This window comes from Lithobates pipiens, unplaced genomic scaffold, assembly GCF_037356315.1.
Source record: "Lithobates pipiens isolate NorthernLeopardFrog02 unplaced genomic scaffold, aLitPip1_a1.2 Scaffold_28, whole genome shotgun sequence".
NCBI classification, from domain to species: domain Eukaryota; kingdom Metazoa; phylum Chordata; class Amphibia; order Anura; family Ranidae; genus Lithobates; species Lithobates pipiens.
Window position 1 is genome coordinate 185,465,527 of NW_027507789.1, and position 18,241 is coordinate 185,483,767.

The 18,241-nt window shown below is 44.8% G+C and overlaps 1 protein-coding gene across 1 annotated transcript in view; it reads right to left on the reverse strand.

The window, feature by feature from the left end:
- PSMD11 (proteasome 26S subunit, non-ATPase 11) overlaps positions 1–14,701 on the reverse strand; it is a 50,631-nt gene extending 35,930 nt beyond the window's left edge. The window contains exons 1-2 of the mRNA XM_077460117.1: positions 14,540–14,701; positions 9,564–9,665 (exon numbers count right to left, since the gene is read on the reverse strand). Of these exons, the coding sequence (XP_077316243.1) occupies positions 9,564–9,665; positions 14,540–14,630 (193 nt within the window). The 5' untranslated portion in view covers positions 14,631–14,701. The remainder of the gene's footprint in view (positions 1–9,563; positions 9,666–14,539) is intronic.
- Between the last annotated feature and the right edge of the window lie 3,540 nt (positions 14,702–18,241).

Here is an 18,241-nt window from a genome sequence, read left to right on the forward strand (position 1 = left end):
CTGTCACACTTTGAATGACAATTGTGCGGTCATGCAGCACTGTACTCAAACTACGTTTTTATAATTTTCTTCCCACAAATAGAGCTTTATTTTGGTGGTATTTGATCACCACTGGGGTTTTTATTTTTTGCTAAACAAAGAAAAAACCAACAGTTTTTTTTACAAAAAAGTTCCTCTTTGCTATAAAATTTTGTTTTCTCCTTCACTGACGGGCACGGATAAGGTAGAACTGATGGGCACTGACAGTCATTACTGATGGGCACTGATTGGCAGATGTGGTGGGCACCTCTGATGGGGGCTGAGCTGATAATCAATGCTCTGATCAGCGCAGACCCCCCTCTGACAGGAGAGACGCCGATTGGCTCTCCTGTCAGCGCGAACCGCAGAAAGCAGTTTACCGGCACTTCCTGGTTACACGCTATGATCAACTGTGATTGGTCACAGCTGATCACATGGTAAAGAGCCTACGTCATAGGCTCTTTACCATGATTCGAGTTGCGGCGTGTCAGACTGACACACCACCGATTGAGGCTTATCCTGCTGGATGTCATATACCACTTTGCACACGTCATTCTGTTATATGCTGGGCAGAAGGTGGTTAAAGAGGAGCTTCGGTCCCTGGCACTTGCATATTGATTATGGGTAGCACGCTGCGATTCCTTGTGGCTTCACAACCGACTGCTTCACTGTGCTTGCACAAGCTGTGCTGCATTGCATGTGGCGAATGGTCCAGCAACGTTCTGGGACCTGTCCCTCTCTCAAGTACGTAAAAGTTTGTAAAGGCAAACTAGAGAAAAAAAATGAGTTATGGACATTAAGCATGCTACTTAGGAAGCACTATGCCCCTTCATCTCTCCAGCAGCTCTACAGTAACATTTACTGGAAATTTCTGGCTGTCATTTTGACAGACGGGACAACCTTTATTTTCCCACTTTTCGACCGCCTCCTGTACATATAAGTTTAAAGCTGGATGTCTGAGTAACGGCAGCAACTGCTGCTGCCACAACCGAGGTATCCATCTTTTGAGCCGGTGGTCTCTGCGGCGGATTCAGCGTGAAATCGCCATCGGGAGAGGGGCCATCCCCCTCCTGCCGCTTACCGGAGCCGTCGGCAGCGGCGGAGACGATCAGGACCTGTCCATGGCTGGGTATAGAGACGAGTGAGGGGAAGATGGCCCCCACCCGTCTCCATACTATAGCAGGGCGGAAGCGACGTCAAAATGTCACTTCCACTCATACGTCATAAAGGGCCATTTTTCTGTTGTCATTTTTTCAAATGACAATTTTTTTTTTTTTAATTGCATTTAAGTCCAAATATGAGATCTGAGGACTTTTTGACCCCAGATCTAACAAGACTTGTCATGCTTTTTTCTATAAAAGTGACCCAATTTTTTATTTTTATTTTTAAAACAGTGAAAAAATAAATAAAATCAAGTAAAATAAATAATACATTTTTTTTTTTTAAAGCACCTCATCCCGATGAGCTGACGCGCAGAAGCAAATGTATACATGAGTAGGACCCGCATATGAAAACTGTGTTCATCAAAGCAGACTATAGCCAATGCGTGGAAAACAGATGTGGTGAATATTGCATAAACCAAACGTAGAATGAATCAATCTTTCATCCATGCTAAAATGGACGCTATAGATAAAAACCAGATGACAAAGTTTGATACCATATGGAAACCCTGGATTAAATATTATACGTCAGATAATATTGATAACCGAGTTTTATTGTTATGGTGATTAAGATTTTTTTATAGAATTACAACATTAGCTGTTATATAAAACCTCCTCCAGAGAATTATTCCCTCCCCTTCCCCTCCTATATACCTTTTATGTTCCTCCCTTAGGCTCGGTTCACACAGGGGGTGATGCGAGGCGACACGACTTGCCTCGCCGCGACCTGCCGCGACCTCAGCGGCCACTTGCAAATGACTTCTGTATAGAAGTCAATGCAAGTCGCCCGAGGTCGCCCAAAAGTAGTACAGGAACCTTTTTTCTAAGTCGGAGCGACTCGAGTCGCTCCTCTTAGAACGGTTCCGTAGTACAGAACGGGGGCGACTTGTCAGGTCGCGGCACGGCAAGTCGTGTCGCCTCGCGTCGCCCCCTGTGTGAACGGAGCCTTACTATATAATACTTACTATAAACATACTTTAGAAGTTATGGTCAAAACTTTAAAATCATATATTTTCTTTTAGACATATTTATATTTTCTTGGGATTAAAATGTTTAAAGAGGAAGTAAACCCTTCCAAACAACTTGGACCTATAGGTAAGCCTAGATTAAGGCTTACCTGTAGGTCCAAGCAATATCTCCTAAACCTATATGGTTTAGGAGATATTTGCCCGAAAATGGGCACCGCTGTCTACGGCGCATGCGCCGTAAACAGCGGCGCGCAGGCGCAATAAATGCGGCAAATCCAAGAATGGATTTGCCAAATTTGTCGACTCCCGTGCGCATGCGCGGGAGTGACGTCATCGCGGCTTCGCCGTATGACAGCAACGGAGCTGCGAGGCGCGACTCCCGTGCGCATGCGCGGGAGTGACGTCATCGCGGTTGCGCCGCTGTCATTGGTCGGAGCTGCGAGACGCCACCAGCAAGATGGACGCGGCGGACTACAGGGATCAGCGGCGACTTCGCTGGCTCCTGTGTCAGGTAATTGACACATAATGAGCTACTATGCGATGCATAGTAGTCCATTATGCTTTACCTTTGCAGGGAAAAAAAGAGGAAGTAAACCCATCAGGGTTTACTTCCTCTTTAAAACTCAGCTATAATGTTTTCAAATTGTAAAATATATAAGGCCATTCATTGTCATTCCCATGAGAATATCTTGAAACTCTTCTTTGTTTTATATCATCCGTACTTCAATATGTCTTTTTATTTCTGGTATCAAATAATTTGTTTTATATTCTGTACATGTAATTTATTTTAACATAAAATAAAAACTTTTGAACGAGAAAACTGTTCAAACCACACAAGTGAATCATTAGAGAGAGCAATAATTCTAGCCCTAGACCTCCTCTGTAACTCAAAACTTGCAACCTGTAGAATTTTTTAAACCTCGCCTATGGAGATTTTTAAGGGTAAAAGTTTGACGTCATTCTACGAGCGGACGCAATTTTGAAGAGTGACATGTTGGGTATCAATTTACTCGGCGTAACATTATCTTTCACAATATATAAAAAAATAAAATAAATTGGGCTAACTTTACTGTTGACCTATTTTATTAAAAAAATTGAATTTTCTCCAAAAAAAGAACACTTGTAAGACCGCTGCGCAAATACGGTGTGACAAAAAGTATTGCAATGACCGCCATTTTATTCTCTAGGGTGTTAGGGGGGGAAAAAAAAAAAGTATAATGTTTGGTGGTTCTAAGTAATTTTCTAGCAAAAAAACTTGTTTTTAAACACAGAGTCTGGAAAAGAGGCCCGGTCTTTAAGAGGTTACGGAAGAGCAAATCTTTCTGGCCCTGTGTAAACTCACAACATGCAGTGTCAAGAAGAGATACAATGAAGCAATATCTTTGCCTCTTTGTACCTTCTCTTGTTCATTCATAGCAGATCCTAAAAGATACTCTTGACATGCATTGGAATCTTAAACGTTTATATATAAATAAAAATTAAAAAAATGAAAACGCCTTCTTAGTTAATGCCAGTTATCCCAAATTAACTCCATCTCCTTTTTTTTAGAGATTATTTTGTTGATATATACACACATACATAAAATGTTTTTTATTTTAATCATACAAACTTAATTTTGCATGTCAAGTCAAAACTTTAGTTTCCTAGTTTCAGATTGTTGACGTTCTAGAACCCCTGTTGGGTTTTTAATGCTATCTGGAGCTGTCTGTCCTGTAGAGCTGCACGATTAATTGTTAAAAAATTGTTATTGCGATTCAACCCTCCTTACGATCTTAAAGTGGTTGTAAACCCTTACAAACCACTTTGACTTACAGGTAAGCCTAGATTAAGGCTTACCTGTAGGTCCAAGAAATATCTCCTAAACCTACAGGAGATATTTACTAAAAGACAGTCACAGCTGTCTACAGCGCAGGTGCACTATTTCCGTTAGCAGCATGCTAGCGATATGCCGTTAGTGGCGGATAGTGGTGACTCCCGTGCGCATGCGCGGGAATGACGTCATAGCTGCTCTGGCACTGTGAGTGGCCGGAATAGCGATACCCAGAAGAAGATGGATGCTCCGGACTACAGGGGACAGCGGTCACATCGCTGGCTCCTGTGTCAGGTAAGTGACATATAATGGGCTACTATGCGATGCACAGGAGCACATTATGCTTTACCTTTGCAGGGAGACAAAGAGGAAGTAAACCCATCAGGGTTTACTTCCTCTTTAAGGGAGTTGTAATGCATTCTATGCATTAGGATAAAAAACCTTGTGTGTAGCAGCATCTTCAGCAACCCACCCCCCCAATTACTTACCAGAGCCCCTTCTCTCTCCTGCGATGTCCAAGAATGTCTAAGCTGTCCGTGACACTCCTCCTGATAGGCTGAGACACAGCAACTGCACCATTGGCCCCTGCGGCTGTCAAAAGTCCGTCAGCCAATCAGGTGAGAGAGGGGGTGGGGGGTCGGGTCTGACACACAGAGCTGTGACACGGCTCCAGTGCCCCCATAGGAAGCTGCTGACTGAGTGCACTCGATAGGAGGGAGGGGCAAGGAGCAGCAAAGAGGGACATGAGAAGAGGAGGATTCGGGCTGCTCTGTGCAAAAAAATAAAATAAACTGCACAGAGGTAAGAATAAAAGGTTTGTTTTTTTTGCTAGAAAATTACTTAGAACCTCCAAACATTATAAAAAAAAATTCAGACACCCTATAGCAGTGATGGTGAACCTTGGCACCCCAGATGTTTTGGAAATACATTTCCCACAATGCTCAACTACACTGTAGAGTGCCTGAGCATCATGGGAAATGTAATTCCAAAACATCTGAAGTGCCAAAGTTCGCCATCACTGCCCTAGAGAATAAAATGGAGGTCGTTGCAATACTTTATGTCACACCGTATTTGCACAGCGGTCTTACAAGCGCAATTTTTTTAGGAAAAAATACACTTTTTTTTTTTTTACTAGAAAAATAAGACAGTAAAGTTAGCCCAATTTTTTTATATTGTGAAAGATAATGATACCCAACATGTCAGGCTTCAAAATTGCGCCCGCTCGTGGAATGGCGACAAACTTTGACCTTTAAAAATCTCCATAGGTGACCGTTAAAAATTTCTACAGGTTAGAGGAGATCTAGGGCTAGAATTATTGCTCTCGTTCTAGTGATTGCGCTGAGATCTCTCGCATGGTTTGAACACCATTTTCTATTGCGGGCGCGACTTGCGTAAGCCTTTGCTTCTGCGCGTGAGCTTGGTGGAACAGACAGTTTAAAAAAAAAGAAAAAAATCGTATTTTACTTTTTGGGTCACTTTTATTCCTATTACAAGGAATATAATCATCCCTTGTAATAGAAAAAAAAAAAGCATGGCAGGACCTCTTAAATGTGAGATCTGGGGTCAAAAAGACCTCAGATCTAACATTTACAGTAAAATACAAAAAAAAATAAAAAATAAAAGTTAAAAAATTTAATGTAACACTTTTTGCAAAGAAAACTAATTTCACCCTTTAAGAACATTGGGCGGAAGTGACACACAAATCTGTCTAGGGTTAGGACATCGCTCACAAATACCAGACTATTTAGGGAGCTACCTTACTAATACCCCCAAATGAATTCTATATAACAAGTAGAAGAAATGTTTTCTTTCATCCAGGCGCTCTGGATTGGTTTTCACACAGAGGGATGTGGCTCCATCACAACGGAAATAAAAAGTCATTTCATCTCGTTTAAGACGATGATTAATAGACTAAAAATACAGAACAAAATGCTGTGTCATAAAAGGCCGCAGACCTGAACCCGATATGTACACAGTGTTCATACTACAAACTAGGAGACAGCCAGACTGCAGCTTACACACAACTTCAAACTGACCCCACAACATACCGGCTTCTCTTACGGAGCATGTGGGGATCGATATTCTGCAATGTTTTAAAAGACTATTCACACCGTCCATGCTATAGGAGTCACTCCCATTAAGAGCCCATTCACACTTAAACTTACATTCAGGACAGAGGTTCACACTTTGGTGCATGCATGCTTGTTTGTTTCAGGTTATCGATTCTATAGGCACTGAAGGTGGGATCAGCATTACAAGTCCAAGCATCTCTTAAAATGGTTGTAAAGGCAGGACATTTTTTATCCTAATGCTTTCCTTGTATTAAGTTGTATCGCCCTCTTATACTTACCAGGACCTGCTGCAGCGCTCTCCTCTCTCTTCCCTCATGGGACACAGGAGGCAGCGGCAGGAACAATTAGCCCCTACCCATCAAATCCTGGGAGGTGGGAGTGGGGGATGGGGCTGAGCCGGGCTGTGTCTATATGAGGATGCACAGAGAAGAGGCGTAGCCAAGAGTGCTGGCAGGGGACCCCAGAAGAGGAGGTTCGGGATGCTCTTTGCAATGGGGGTAAGTATACCATGTTTATTTTTTTTAAATACATAATTTACAACCACCTCAAAGTGTATGTCCAGGCATTAGCCTCATTTAACACCAAACCTCCCTCTCACACTCTAGATCGGGGGTCTCTTAACTATGGCCCTCCAGTTGTTCAGGAACTACAATTCCCATCATGTCTAGTCATATCTGTGAATGTCACAGTTTTACAATACCTCATGGGATGTGTAGTTTCGCAACAGCTGGAGGGCCATAGCTTGGAGATCCCTGTTCTAGATCCCAGCATTACTTGTTTGTTCCTGTACTGAGGCACATCTTGTGTTACTAACTATGCCATAATCACCAAGCTTTTGGGGAGCCCCTAGGTGGCCAATTCTATGCCCCCCCCCCCCCCCAAAACGATATGTCGTATGAGCCCTTTTCCTGCACCTAGTATGTGGGCAAGCTTTTAGAAGTTCAGACAGCAGGATGATTTTGCTGGGAAGCAAATCAATGTACACATGTGGACTGGGACAGAGTTCTAAGACTGGTGTAGTTCTGTAGTCCAGGAGGCAGGGCTGACAACACTGCTTTGGATTTCAATGCAGAAAAGAAACTTTGTTGTCAGTCCGAGCAGTAAGTTAGAAGCTCACCGAGTCAAAGGCAGATTAACAAGTATTTTTCTGTGCTAGAAGTATTTGACTAGGGACAAAGCATGAGGAAGCATGCATGCTGCCGTATTGCTGACCTCACAAATTTCCTTGAAGAGTCTCTTATGATGGGTACACACGGTGGGAATTTCCGACAACAAATGTTCAATGTGAGCTTGTTGTCAGAAAATCTGACCGTGTGTATGCTCCATCGGACATTTGCTGTTGGAATTTCCGACAACAAATGTTTGAGAGCTGGTTCTCAAATTTTCTGACAACAAAACTTGTTGGAAATTCCAATCGTGTGTACACAATTCTACGCATGCTCGGAATCAAGCAGAAGAACCGCACTGGCTATTGAACGTAATTTTTCTCAGCTCGTTGTACGTCATCGCGTTCTTGACGTTCGGAATTTCAACATGTGTGTGACCAGACAAGTTTGGACCATAAATCCACGGATTTGTCGTTTAAATGTCCAATCGTGTGTATGCGGCATTAGGCTGGAGAAAGCATTTCATCTTACTAGGTAAACATTTTAGTTAGATATTGTATATAAACCAATGTTTTACCAACCACAGAGAAGTCTTCATTTTACTAACCTTGTCTATTGAGCATGTGGAAGCCCAATTCCAGCTCAATTTTATTTTTGTGTTGGATAGTGGAGGAAGCGTTACATTTTCTGTAGTGTCAAAAGTTCAAACATTTTCTCAATCAACTAAAAAAAGTGTCAGATACCGCAGTCAAGAACCAATCTCTATGGTTCCTGATCATGTGATACCTGCGAAAGCCAATCATACTGATCACGTGCCTTTGTTTATAAAACAAGCCAGCCCAGTCAGATGAAATGAGCAGTACGGAAAGAGGCAGTGGATAGTAATGTACAGACTATAAAAGAAAACATTTGCTTAAAAAGTTATTATTATATATTGTTGAAGCAGAGATAAACCCACTGATTTATTGGTTTGCCCAAAAGCTTGGGTTGCTTTCTGCAGTGTATTCATTTACATTCTGTATGCCCAGTGAAAGTTAACTGCCCAAGAGCGCGCAGGGGGGTGGGCGGTCAGCGTGCCCAAGGGCGGGGGGGGGGGGTGAATGGAGGGTCTTTCCTTTCAGCGTAAGCAAGAGAAGGGGCAGCGTGGGCAAGAGAAGAATGTGGTGGGTATGACAGAAGGCAGTATGTGCAGGACAGCAATGCTGAACCTCCAGACTGTCTCTGGGCACAATGTGTGATTTCTATTCAATATGCAATTTGTGTGGGGAGACTGAGTGGCTGAGGAGTCTCAGAAAAGTTAGCTGGAGACTCTGTGCTGCAGACAGAATACAGGGGAAAGACTAAACAATGTTTATGTGCTGAAGGAAGAACGCAGATGAAACAATAACCAATGTGTATATCCTGAAGGAAGAATACAGGGGAAAGACAAACCAATGTGTGTTGCTGGAGGAAGAACCTGACTGAAGAAAAAACACTAGGCATGCTTAAAGGGTTTGCTTTAATTTATTTTTCCCCCCCTTTTTTCTTTACACAGAGCCCACTAATCACAAGGATTTGGACCCAAAAAAAAAAAAAGTTTAAAGTCCAACTAAAGCCAAAAGTTTTTTTCTGAGTTGTATACAATGTGACATACAACATGGGAGGCACAGAACCCCTGTCAACTTCGTTTTGCTCCATTAAATGGGTTCAAGAACTTCTTCCTATTGCTATAGCTGTCTGCGTCTCCACTAGAATATTTCACCTTAATTCCTATCCCTTTGACAGGCGTCCAACAGGAAAACAGGGGAAATCCCCCAGCAGGAATACAGGTAGCTCCAAAACAAAATTTGCCAATTAGAGTAATGATGGTTTAGAAAACTCAGGTTTAAAGCCTGACTGTAAATACGATTCATGTAAAAGGGACGAGGCCCCAAAATGGAACCATTAAATGAGACCTAGCGCAATTCAAGAATTTTTGGAAAACCGTGTCCACATTCTGCATGGAGACTGTCATTCTCCACATGTCCTAAAATAGAATGCTAGGGGTATCCAGCAACCTTACAAATGTAAGAATACGATTACCACACTTTATGCCATAGTTTTCTGAACTCTTATTAGCAGATAACATGAATCCTACTCTCATGGCTTTTTATCCCTCTATTTCTCCTGGCCTCTGCTCATCTAGAGTACCAGTGACCCACCTTCATGTGACAGGCGTTCTGCAGAACAGAAAGAGAAGATGAATCCCTCCCCTAGAAAGAATTTAAACAATGACAGTATTTCTAACCCCGATTCCAGTTTTGGGGTGGTTGGGTTAACATCAATACATTATATAGACAGAACACAACACTTAGCAAAGGAAGCAAAATAACGGCTACAGTTTAGTTGTCTACTGTAAATGCAAAAAATAAAAGGTTCGTCATTAGCAAGTTGATGTGATCTGCACTCACCTGCAGCCTGTCCGGTCTTGGCTAGAAGCCCACCCAGCTCCAAAATGCTCTGCTCCTTGACGCGTACCGCTTCCTCATCACTTTCCTGGATATCTCGCTTGACTGCAAAGAAAACAAAGCACTCAGATGCAGCCCCCAAACAGCTATCACATAATACTAAAAAGTCATTTAAAATATATAGTAAAAGGAAAGCTGTGCAGACTTTGACTGATGCCTTGCTGTTGGTCTGACCAACTGTCTTCAATATTTTTCAAGTTAATAACTAAGGATGAGCTCAGGCCTGTTCGCATGGTCCACGTGCAGAGCCCGCCAGGAAGTCGGCGCAACGCTGCGCTAATCACAGGCAGTGAGACGTTGCCCTGATATGCAGCTGCAAAGATCTGGAAATGTCTCGCTACCTGCGATTAGCGCAGCACTGCGCCGACTTCCTGGCGGGCTCTGCATGTGGCGTGTGCGAACACGCCAGAGCTCATCCTTATTAATAACTGAAAAATACTGACTACACTGGCCGCATGCTTTCTGTGGGTCCATCGTTGTGTACAGCTAAAGCAACGCAGCATACATGACATTAAAGTGTATCTAAATCCAAAACATCCAGGCAAAGTGTTCACTTGCAAAGGCAGCCGGACGGGGTTATATACTTGCCAGAAGTGACTGGCAATGGCCTTTGGTGGCCAATACAGACCCCTGACGGCGGCCTATTTAAGTGAATGAGGCCATGACGCAACCTCCTGGAAAGCACAGTCAATGCATGTGGTTGCTGGGAATTCTTTTAGGCACGGGGTGGTGGTGGTAACGCTTCCCAGCCGCCTGTGAAATGCCAGCGATTTTCAACATTAAACCGTTTGTTAACCCAACACTTCATATTCCTGATATGTGGCTGCTGTACCATGTACTTGTATGAGCAAGTATCCTGTTCTCTTTGTATTGCTTCCTTTCTGTGAAATCCCTGGTGTTCCTGCTAGTCTCCCTGTATTTCTATTAAAAACTGACCACACTAAGGAGGAGAGCACACTGTGGTCAGTTCTATAGTTATGCTGGGAACTCAGCCTGCTCTCCGCCAATGATCAGACTTGTCCTGACACAACCCTCCTGCACAGCCATATACTGGCTAGCTCAGTGTGCTGCTGCTTTCCCTCCCCCAGCTCCTATGCAGCTGAGAACAGAGGGAATGTGATCACAAAAAAAAAAGAAAAAATAAGAAAAAAGGCATTTTTTTTTTTTTTTAATCTATACATAAATATTTTGCCTTTCATTACTATTTCAAACTGAGTGGGTTGTTTTACAAGGTGATCTTTAATGCAAATGGTCCTTGTTCATTTTGGATGTAGTAGGGAACAGTTTTTTGCCATTTGTGCCAAATATGGGAGATTTCTATACTTCCTGTCCTTTATCTGATTTTCAGGTGCATATTAGATATAGGTAGAAGTAGAACTAAAAGGACAACCCCCCCCCCCCCCCTATTTTGGATAGAGTAATGGAGGGTTATAATCCCTGTCAGTTTTTTTGCCATCTGTGTCCCATTGGGAAGATTTCCCTTTACTTCCTGTGCTATTGCCAAAACAGGAAGCGAGAGGAAATCCCTTCAAAGTAAGGAAAACCCTGGTTGACATGAGAACTAGTGTCCCAAGTGGAGGATTTTCCATCTTTTCCTGTTCTGATGACAAACCAAAATTTGGGATTATTTTCACTCCCAGTAATGACAGAAAACAGGAGAAATAGAGAGGGTGAATCTCCCTAATGGGCACAGACTGCAATAAAAACTTTAAAATTTAAAAATTAAAAGTTTTGCCTTTAGTTATACACCAATGTTAAGAACCAGAAGGACCCTGGTGCACACCAAGGATGAGCGCCGTTCGCACAGCCCACGTGCAGAGCTCGCTAGGAATTGGCCCGATGTGCGGCTGCTGAGATCGGGAAATGTCTCACTGCCTGTGATTAGCGCAGCGCCGACTTCTTTTTGGTGGGCTCTGCGTGTGGGGTGTGCGAAGACGCCGGAGCTCATCCTTACTGTACACACACACCACTCTCTGAAATGCTGGTGAAATGAACAGCACATCTGATTGAAGGAAAACCTACATTAAGGGCTCTTTCACATGGACAATCCGTTCAGGTTCACCTGTCAGTTTTTTTAGGCGGACCTGAACGGACGCTCCATAGAGCTCTATGGAGCGTCGGATGTCAGCGGTGACACGTCCGCTGACATCCAACCCGCTACGAAAAAGTGTGAGGGAGGAAAAACCTACTTTTCCATCCGTCTGAAGATCTGATCGGGTGACGGCGGACTCTGCGGTCCTTCATCATCCGATCTCCCATAGGGGAGAGCGGCACTCTGACAGGTCCGTCCCTGCACAGTGTGTAGAGACAGACCTGTCCACAGGGCAAGCGGATGTCTACAGGGCAGATCATCGCTGATCTGCCCCGCGTGAAAGAGCCCTAAGAGAAATACGGAGACTGCCATTGCTGTCCCCTCCTGCCAGGCAAGTATTGATCTCAGAAGAAATCAGCCTCCGTATTCTATCAGTTCAGGTTCCCATTAAAGTGCATCTCTAGTCAACATTGTTTTCTAGTTTTGGATGGAGTTGGGAAGGATAAGAACCCATCAGGATTTACTGCAGTGGAGGGATTTCCCCTCACATCCTCTTCTGGTGACATTGTTTTTGTTTTACCAATCAGGAAGTAAAGGAAACGCTACAGCAGCAGCACAGTAAAGGAGAAGGTTAGAACCCCCGGTCAGCTTTTTAATGGTATTTGTATTCATTGGTGCAGTTTTTCCCTTACTCCCTGCTTAGAAAAAAAGTGTCACCAGGAAGGGATAGATAGCAGTAAAACCTGACAGGGGTTCTAATGCTTGCCCACTTCGAGAAGTATGGAAAAAGCTTTTTTTGGCCATATGTCTTCTATGGATTGCAGTGCAGTTTGTTCTGCAGTCCAGTGACCTGTTTTCAGCAAACAGCGGGCTAAAACCTGATGTCTGGTGACGTTGCTCAGCCAGTCCAGGCTCTGAATCAAATCAGATATTACAGTCGGGATCTGCCCAGAAGCCTGGACTGGCACAGCATGCCATTGAGAGCCTAAACCAACCGCCCCAACCACCTCCACAGCCCAGCGCTCCCGTGAGCCCTGGAGGGGAGAGCAGAGAGCTGGGCACCGACAGTCACAGCTCTCTGCTCAGAGCGGAGGGGGTAACTGAGCGACCAGCAATGTTCGATCCCTCGGTTCTCAGTGCAGAGCTGGCTGGGGTACAGGTCAAATTCTGCAACCACCTAGGGGAGTATTTTTTTTTTTTTACTTGATATAAAAGAAAAGAGAAGTTTAATTTTAGAAAAAAAAAGTAAACTGTTTTGGATATAGATACACTACATAATCCAATATAAAGCCATTAGAGAATCAGCCATTCATTTCAACAATCTTCCCATCGTCTAAAAACTGCTACTGGGCACCACCACCTTGGATGGAATGTCAGCAGCCCAGAGCTGTTACTCAAGTAATACACTATAGAAGGGGGTCGGCAACCCTCTGCATCTCAGCTGTGATAATACTACAAATCCCATCATGCCTCTGGCTGTCAGGCTTGCGATCCCACAACTGGAATATTGAAGGTTGCCTACCTCAGCTCTATAGTATTCCTCTTTGCCCCTCTGCGTACTCCTGCCCTACAGTGCTCCCTTTAGCTCCACCACTTACCTCACGCTACAGTATTCCTCTTTGCCCCTTGCCAGCTTACCCCTGCTCTACAGTATCCCTCTGAGCTCCACCCCTGCTTTACAGTATTCCCCTGAGCTCCACCCCCACTTATCCTTGCTCTACAGTAGCTGCTTAAGCTCCACCCCTACTTTACAGTATTCCCCTGAGCTCCTCCCACGTATCCCTCCTCTACATCATTTCCCTTAGCTCCACCTCCACGTTACAGTATTCCCCTAAGCTCCTCCCCCACTTACTCTGCTATACAGCATTCCCCTAAGTCCCACCCCCACTTTACAGTATTCCCCTGAGCTCCACCCCTGCTTTACAATATTCCCCTGAGCTGCTCCCCACTTTCCCCTGTTCTACAGTATTTCCCTAAGCCCCCCCTATAGAGTATTCCCCTGAGCGCCACCCAGCTCTACAGCATTCCCCTGAGTCCTCCCCATTTATCCCTGCTCTACAATATTCCCCTAAGCTCCACCCCCGCTTTACAGTATTCCCCTGAGCTCCTCCCCACTTAACCCTGCTCTACAGTATTTCCCTGAGCTCCTCCCAACTTCCCCCCTGCTCTACGGTATTGCCCTGAGCTCCACCCCCGCTTTATATTATTCCACTGAGCTCCTCCCCACTTCTCCCTGCTCTATAGTATTCGCTTGAGCTCCACCCCTGCTTTACAATATTCCCCTGACATGCCCCCCCCCCCACACACACACACAATTAATCCTGTTCTGTATTCTCCTTAATCCCCCCCCACACTTACCTCCTAATCTACTGTTTTGCCTCTTTTGTGCTTACCCCCTGCTCTGAAGTATTCCACTTAGCTCCGCCCCCGCTTAGCACTACTCTACAATATCCATCTTAGCTCCACCCCTACTCTGTAATAATCCCCTTAGCTCCTCCTCCAGCTAGTACAAATGTTATGTGGAGCTGGGCCAGCACAGACATCACTGTGTACCCCCAGGGAGAAGATTACAGTAGTTGTGTGTCCCGTGCAGTGTGTATAGTCGATGAGAGTCTCTCCTCAGTCTGGCCATGTATGATATATATATATATATATATTCCACACACACGTCTATCAATGAGGGAGTCATTCATACACACAGCCAGCCTCGTGTATTATGGGTAGGAGTGCAGTGTTCACACACAGGCCCTGTCCGTCCTCCCCTCACAGCACACACAATGCCACTCGGTCCCCCCTCCCCTTTTAGGTACAGTGGTACAACCCGGCTCCCCCCTCCTAGATCAATTAGTGGCCGGTTCCCCCCGCCCCGTGTGTGCTCCGCTCTCACCGATAGACTGCAGGATGTCTATACTCGCCGATCTGTCGGTCCCCAGCATTTCTTGTGCTCTCTGGAACTCGACCACAGCTGCAGCCGCCATCTTGCCCTATGCCTGCACCCTGACACAGCTCTTCCGGGCCGGAAGCAGCGGCACCGGAAGTTCACCCCCCCTCACTCTCCGTCTGTGCGTGAGCCCCTGTTCCGGGGGGTGAGGCGAGGCATGCCGGGAGTTGTAGTAAGAGAGGAGCCGTGCGGTGTATGAGAGGGGGGCTGTGTGCAGGTTGTTGTATAGGTGGTGGGCTAGGAGGACATGACTGCTATCATTGTGGGGGGAGAGTGAGAGGAACACAGAGGGCAGCAGAGGAAGGGACCCTCATTGGGGGAAACACAGGGAGGATTTACCCCCCTCAATGACCGCAGCACTTTGTACAATTTGGCACTGCGCTGCTTTAACCACTTCAGCCCCGGAGGATTTTACCCCCCTCACAAGATTGACGTCCTTTTTTCCCCACAAATAGAGCTTTATTTTGGTGGTATTTGATCATCTCTGCTGTTTTTATTTTTTGCGCTATAAACAAAAAATAGTGACAATTTTGAAAAAAAAAAACGCAATATTCTTTACTTTTTGCTATAATAAATATCCCAAAAATATATAAAAATAAACGTTTTTTTCCCTCAGTTTAGGCCGATACGTATTCATCTACATATTTTTGGTAAAATAGCATTTACAAAATAGGGGATAGTTTTATGCCATTTTTATTGATCCTTTTTTTTTTTTTTTTTATACTAGTAATGGCGATCAGCGATTATTATCGTGACTGCGACATGTCGGACAATTTTGACACATTTTGGGACCATTGTCATTTATACAGCGATCAGTGCTAAAAAACTTGCATTGATTACAGTGTAAATGCGACTGGCAGTGAAGGGGTTAACCACTAAGTGGCGCTGTAGGGGTTAAGTGTGTCCTAGGGAGTGATTCTAACTGGGGGGGGGAGTGGCTGTGTGAGGCACATCACTGATCAGCGCTCCTGATTACAGGGAGCTGTGATCAGTGTCACTAGGCTGAATGGGGATATGCTTGTTTACATCAGCATTTCCCCTTTCTTCCTCTCCGTGAGAGGATCGCGGGTATCCCTGAAGACATCGGGTCCGCGATCATGGAGCTCCCCGCAAGCCGCCTCTTAAAGGGCAACATACAGGTACGTTAATCTGCCTGTACGCGCCCTTCTGCTGCAGTATATCTGCGCGAGGCGGTCGGGAAACGGTTAACTGGTAATTACGCAGTCGTGCGGTGTTGTACCCAATCGACATTTGCGTTCTATTTTTCCAACAAATAGAGATTTTGTTTGGTGTTATTTGATCATCTTTGTGGTTTTTATTTTTTGCGATATAAACGAAAAAAGACTGACATTTTTGAAAAATAAATAAATCATATTTTAGTCATACATTTAGGCCAAAAAGCATCCAGCCACATGTCTCGGGTAAAAAAAATTTCAATAAGCGAATATTTATTGGTTTCATGAGGTGCTAAAATGGCAGGGCAGTACAAACCCCCCCCCCATGACCCCATTTTGGAAAGTAGACACCCCAAGGAAATTGCTGAGGGGCATGCTGAGCCCATTGAACCTTTCGTTTTTTGTCACAAGTGATTGAATAATGACAAAACAAAAAAATACATTTTTTTTTTACAAAAAGTCACTAAATGATATATTGCTCACACATACCATGGTTATATGTGGAATTGCACCCCAAAATACATTTTACTGCTTCTCCTGAGTACGGGGATACCTCATGTGTTTGACCTTTTGGGAGTCTAGCTGCGTACGGGACCCCAAATCCAATCACCGCCTTCAGGATTTCTATGGGCGTAAATTTTTGATTTGACTCCTCACTACCTATCACAGTTTTGAAGGCCGTTAATACGGAAGTTCCACCCAAAAGTGGAACTTCCGCTCATTTGTCTCATTTCCCCCTCCGGTGCCACAATTGGCACCTTTTGGGGGTGAGGGGTACAGGTAACCCGTTCCTACTCCCAGGAGTCCAGGCTGCGGCCCGTGAAGTCACCGTGGGGCTCCCTCCTCCTCTCCCCGTCGCCAGGTCAGTAGGAGAAAGGAGCGGGGCCTTGCGCATGCGTAGTAGGGTTCTTGGTGTGAAGCCGTAAGGCTACACTGCCGGGTTCCCTTACCTGCAATGGAGGCGGCATGCACCCGACAGCTGATGGAAACATCAACTGCGGTGCCGACATTGCTGGACTCCAGGGCAGTTAAATGTCCTATTATTAAGGCCCCTTTCACACTGAGGCGCTTTGCAGGCACTAAAGTGCTAAAAATAGCGCCTGCAAAGCTCCCTGAAAGAGCCGCTCAGTGCACTGCAATGTGAAAGCCCTGAGGTCAAAAAAGTCCTGAAAGCCGCATCTTTGGAGTGCCGTAGGAGCGTTGTATTTACCGCTCCTAAAGCGCCCCTTCCCGTTGAAAACAATGGGGCAGCGATCCAAACCCCCCTGCAGGCACTTTGCAGGCGGTTTTAACCCTTTTTCGGCCACTAGTGGGGGTTAAAACTGCCCCGCTAGCGGCCGATCAGCGCCGCTAAAACTACGGCAAAGCATCGCTAAATATAGCGCCCCTTTACCACCAGCGCGCTGAGCGCCCCAGTGTGAAAGTAGCCTAAAAGCCAGCAGCTGCAGTATGTGTAGCTACTGACTTTTACATTTTTATTTTGAGCAGAACACAGCTTTAAAAAACATTTTTTTACACAAAGTTGTCACTAAATTATATATTGCTCACACATGCCATGGTTATATGTGGAATTACACCCCAAAATACATTCTGCTGCTTCTCCTGAGTACGGGGATACCTCATGTGTTTGACTTTTTGGGAGTCTAGCCGCGTACAGGACCCCGAAAACCAATCACCGCCTTCAGGATTTCTAAGGGTGCAAATTTTTGATTTCACTCCTCACTACCTATCAGTTTTGAAGGCCATAAAATGGCAAGATAGCACAACCCCCCCCCCCCATGACCCCATTTTGAAAGTAGACATCCCAAGCTATTGGATAAGAGGCATGTTGATTCCATGGAATATTTTATATTTTTTCCACAAGTTGCAGGAAAACTTTTTTTTTCACAATGTCGTCACTAAATGATATATTGCTTAAACATGCCATGAGAATATGTGGAATTACACCCCAAAATACATTCTACTGCTTCTAAGTACGGGGATACCTCATGTGTGAGACTTTTTTGGGAGCCTAGCCGCATGCGGGGCCCCGAAAACCAATCACCACCTTCAGGATTTCTAAGGGCGTAAATTGCTCATTTCACTTCCTCACTACCTATCACAGTTTTTGAGGCCATAAAATGCCAAGATAGCACCCCCCCCCCCCCCCATGACCCAATTTTGGAAAGTAGACACCCCAAGGGAATTGCTGAGAGGCATGTTAAAGGGGTTGTAAAGGTTCCTGTTTTTCACCTTAATGCATCCTATGCATTAAGGTGAAAAAACATCTAAGCCCCTGTACACACGGTCGGAGATTTCGACAACCAAATCCGTCGGATTTTGTTCGTCGGATCTTGTCCGAAACTGTTGCATACACACGGTCTGACTAAATTGTCGAAAAATCCGATCATTCAGAACGTGATGACGTAATTTCGTTACGATGGGACTACGTTCAGGCTAGTAGCCAATAGCTTTGATATAGGAATTTGATCTG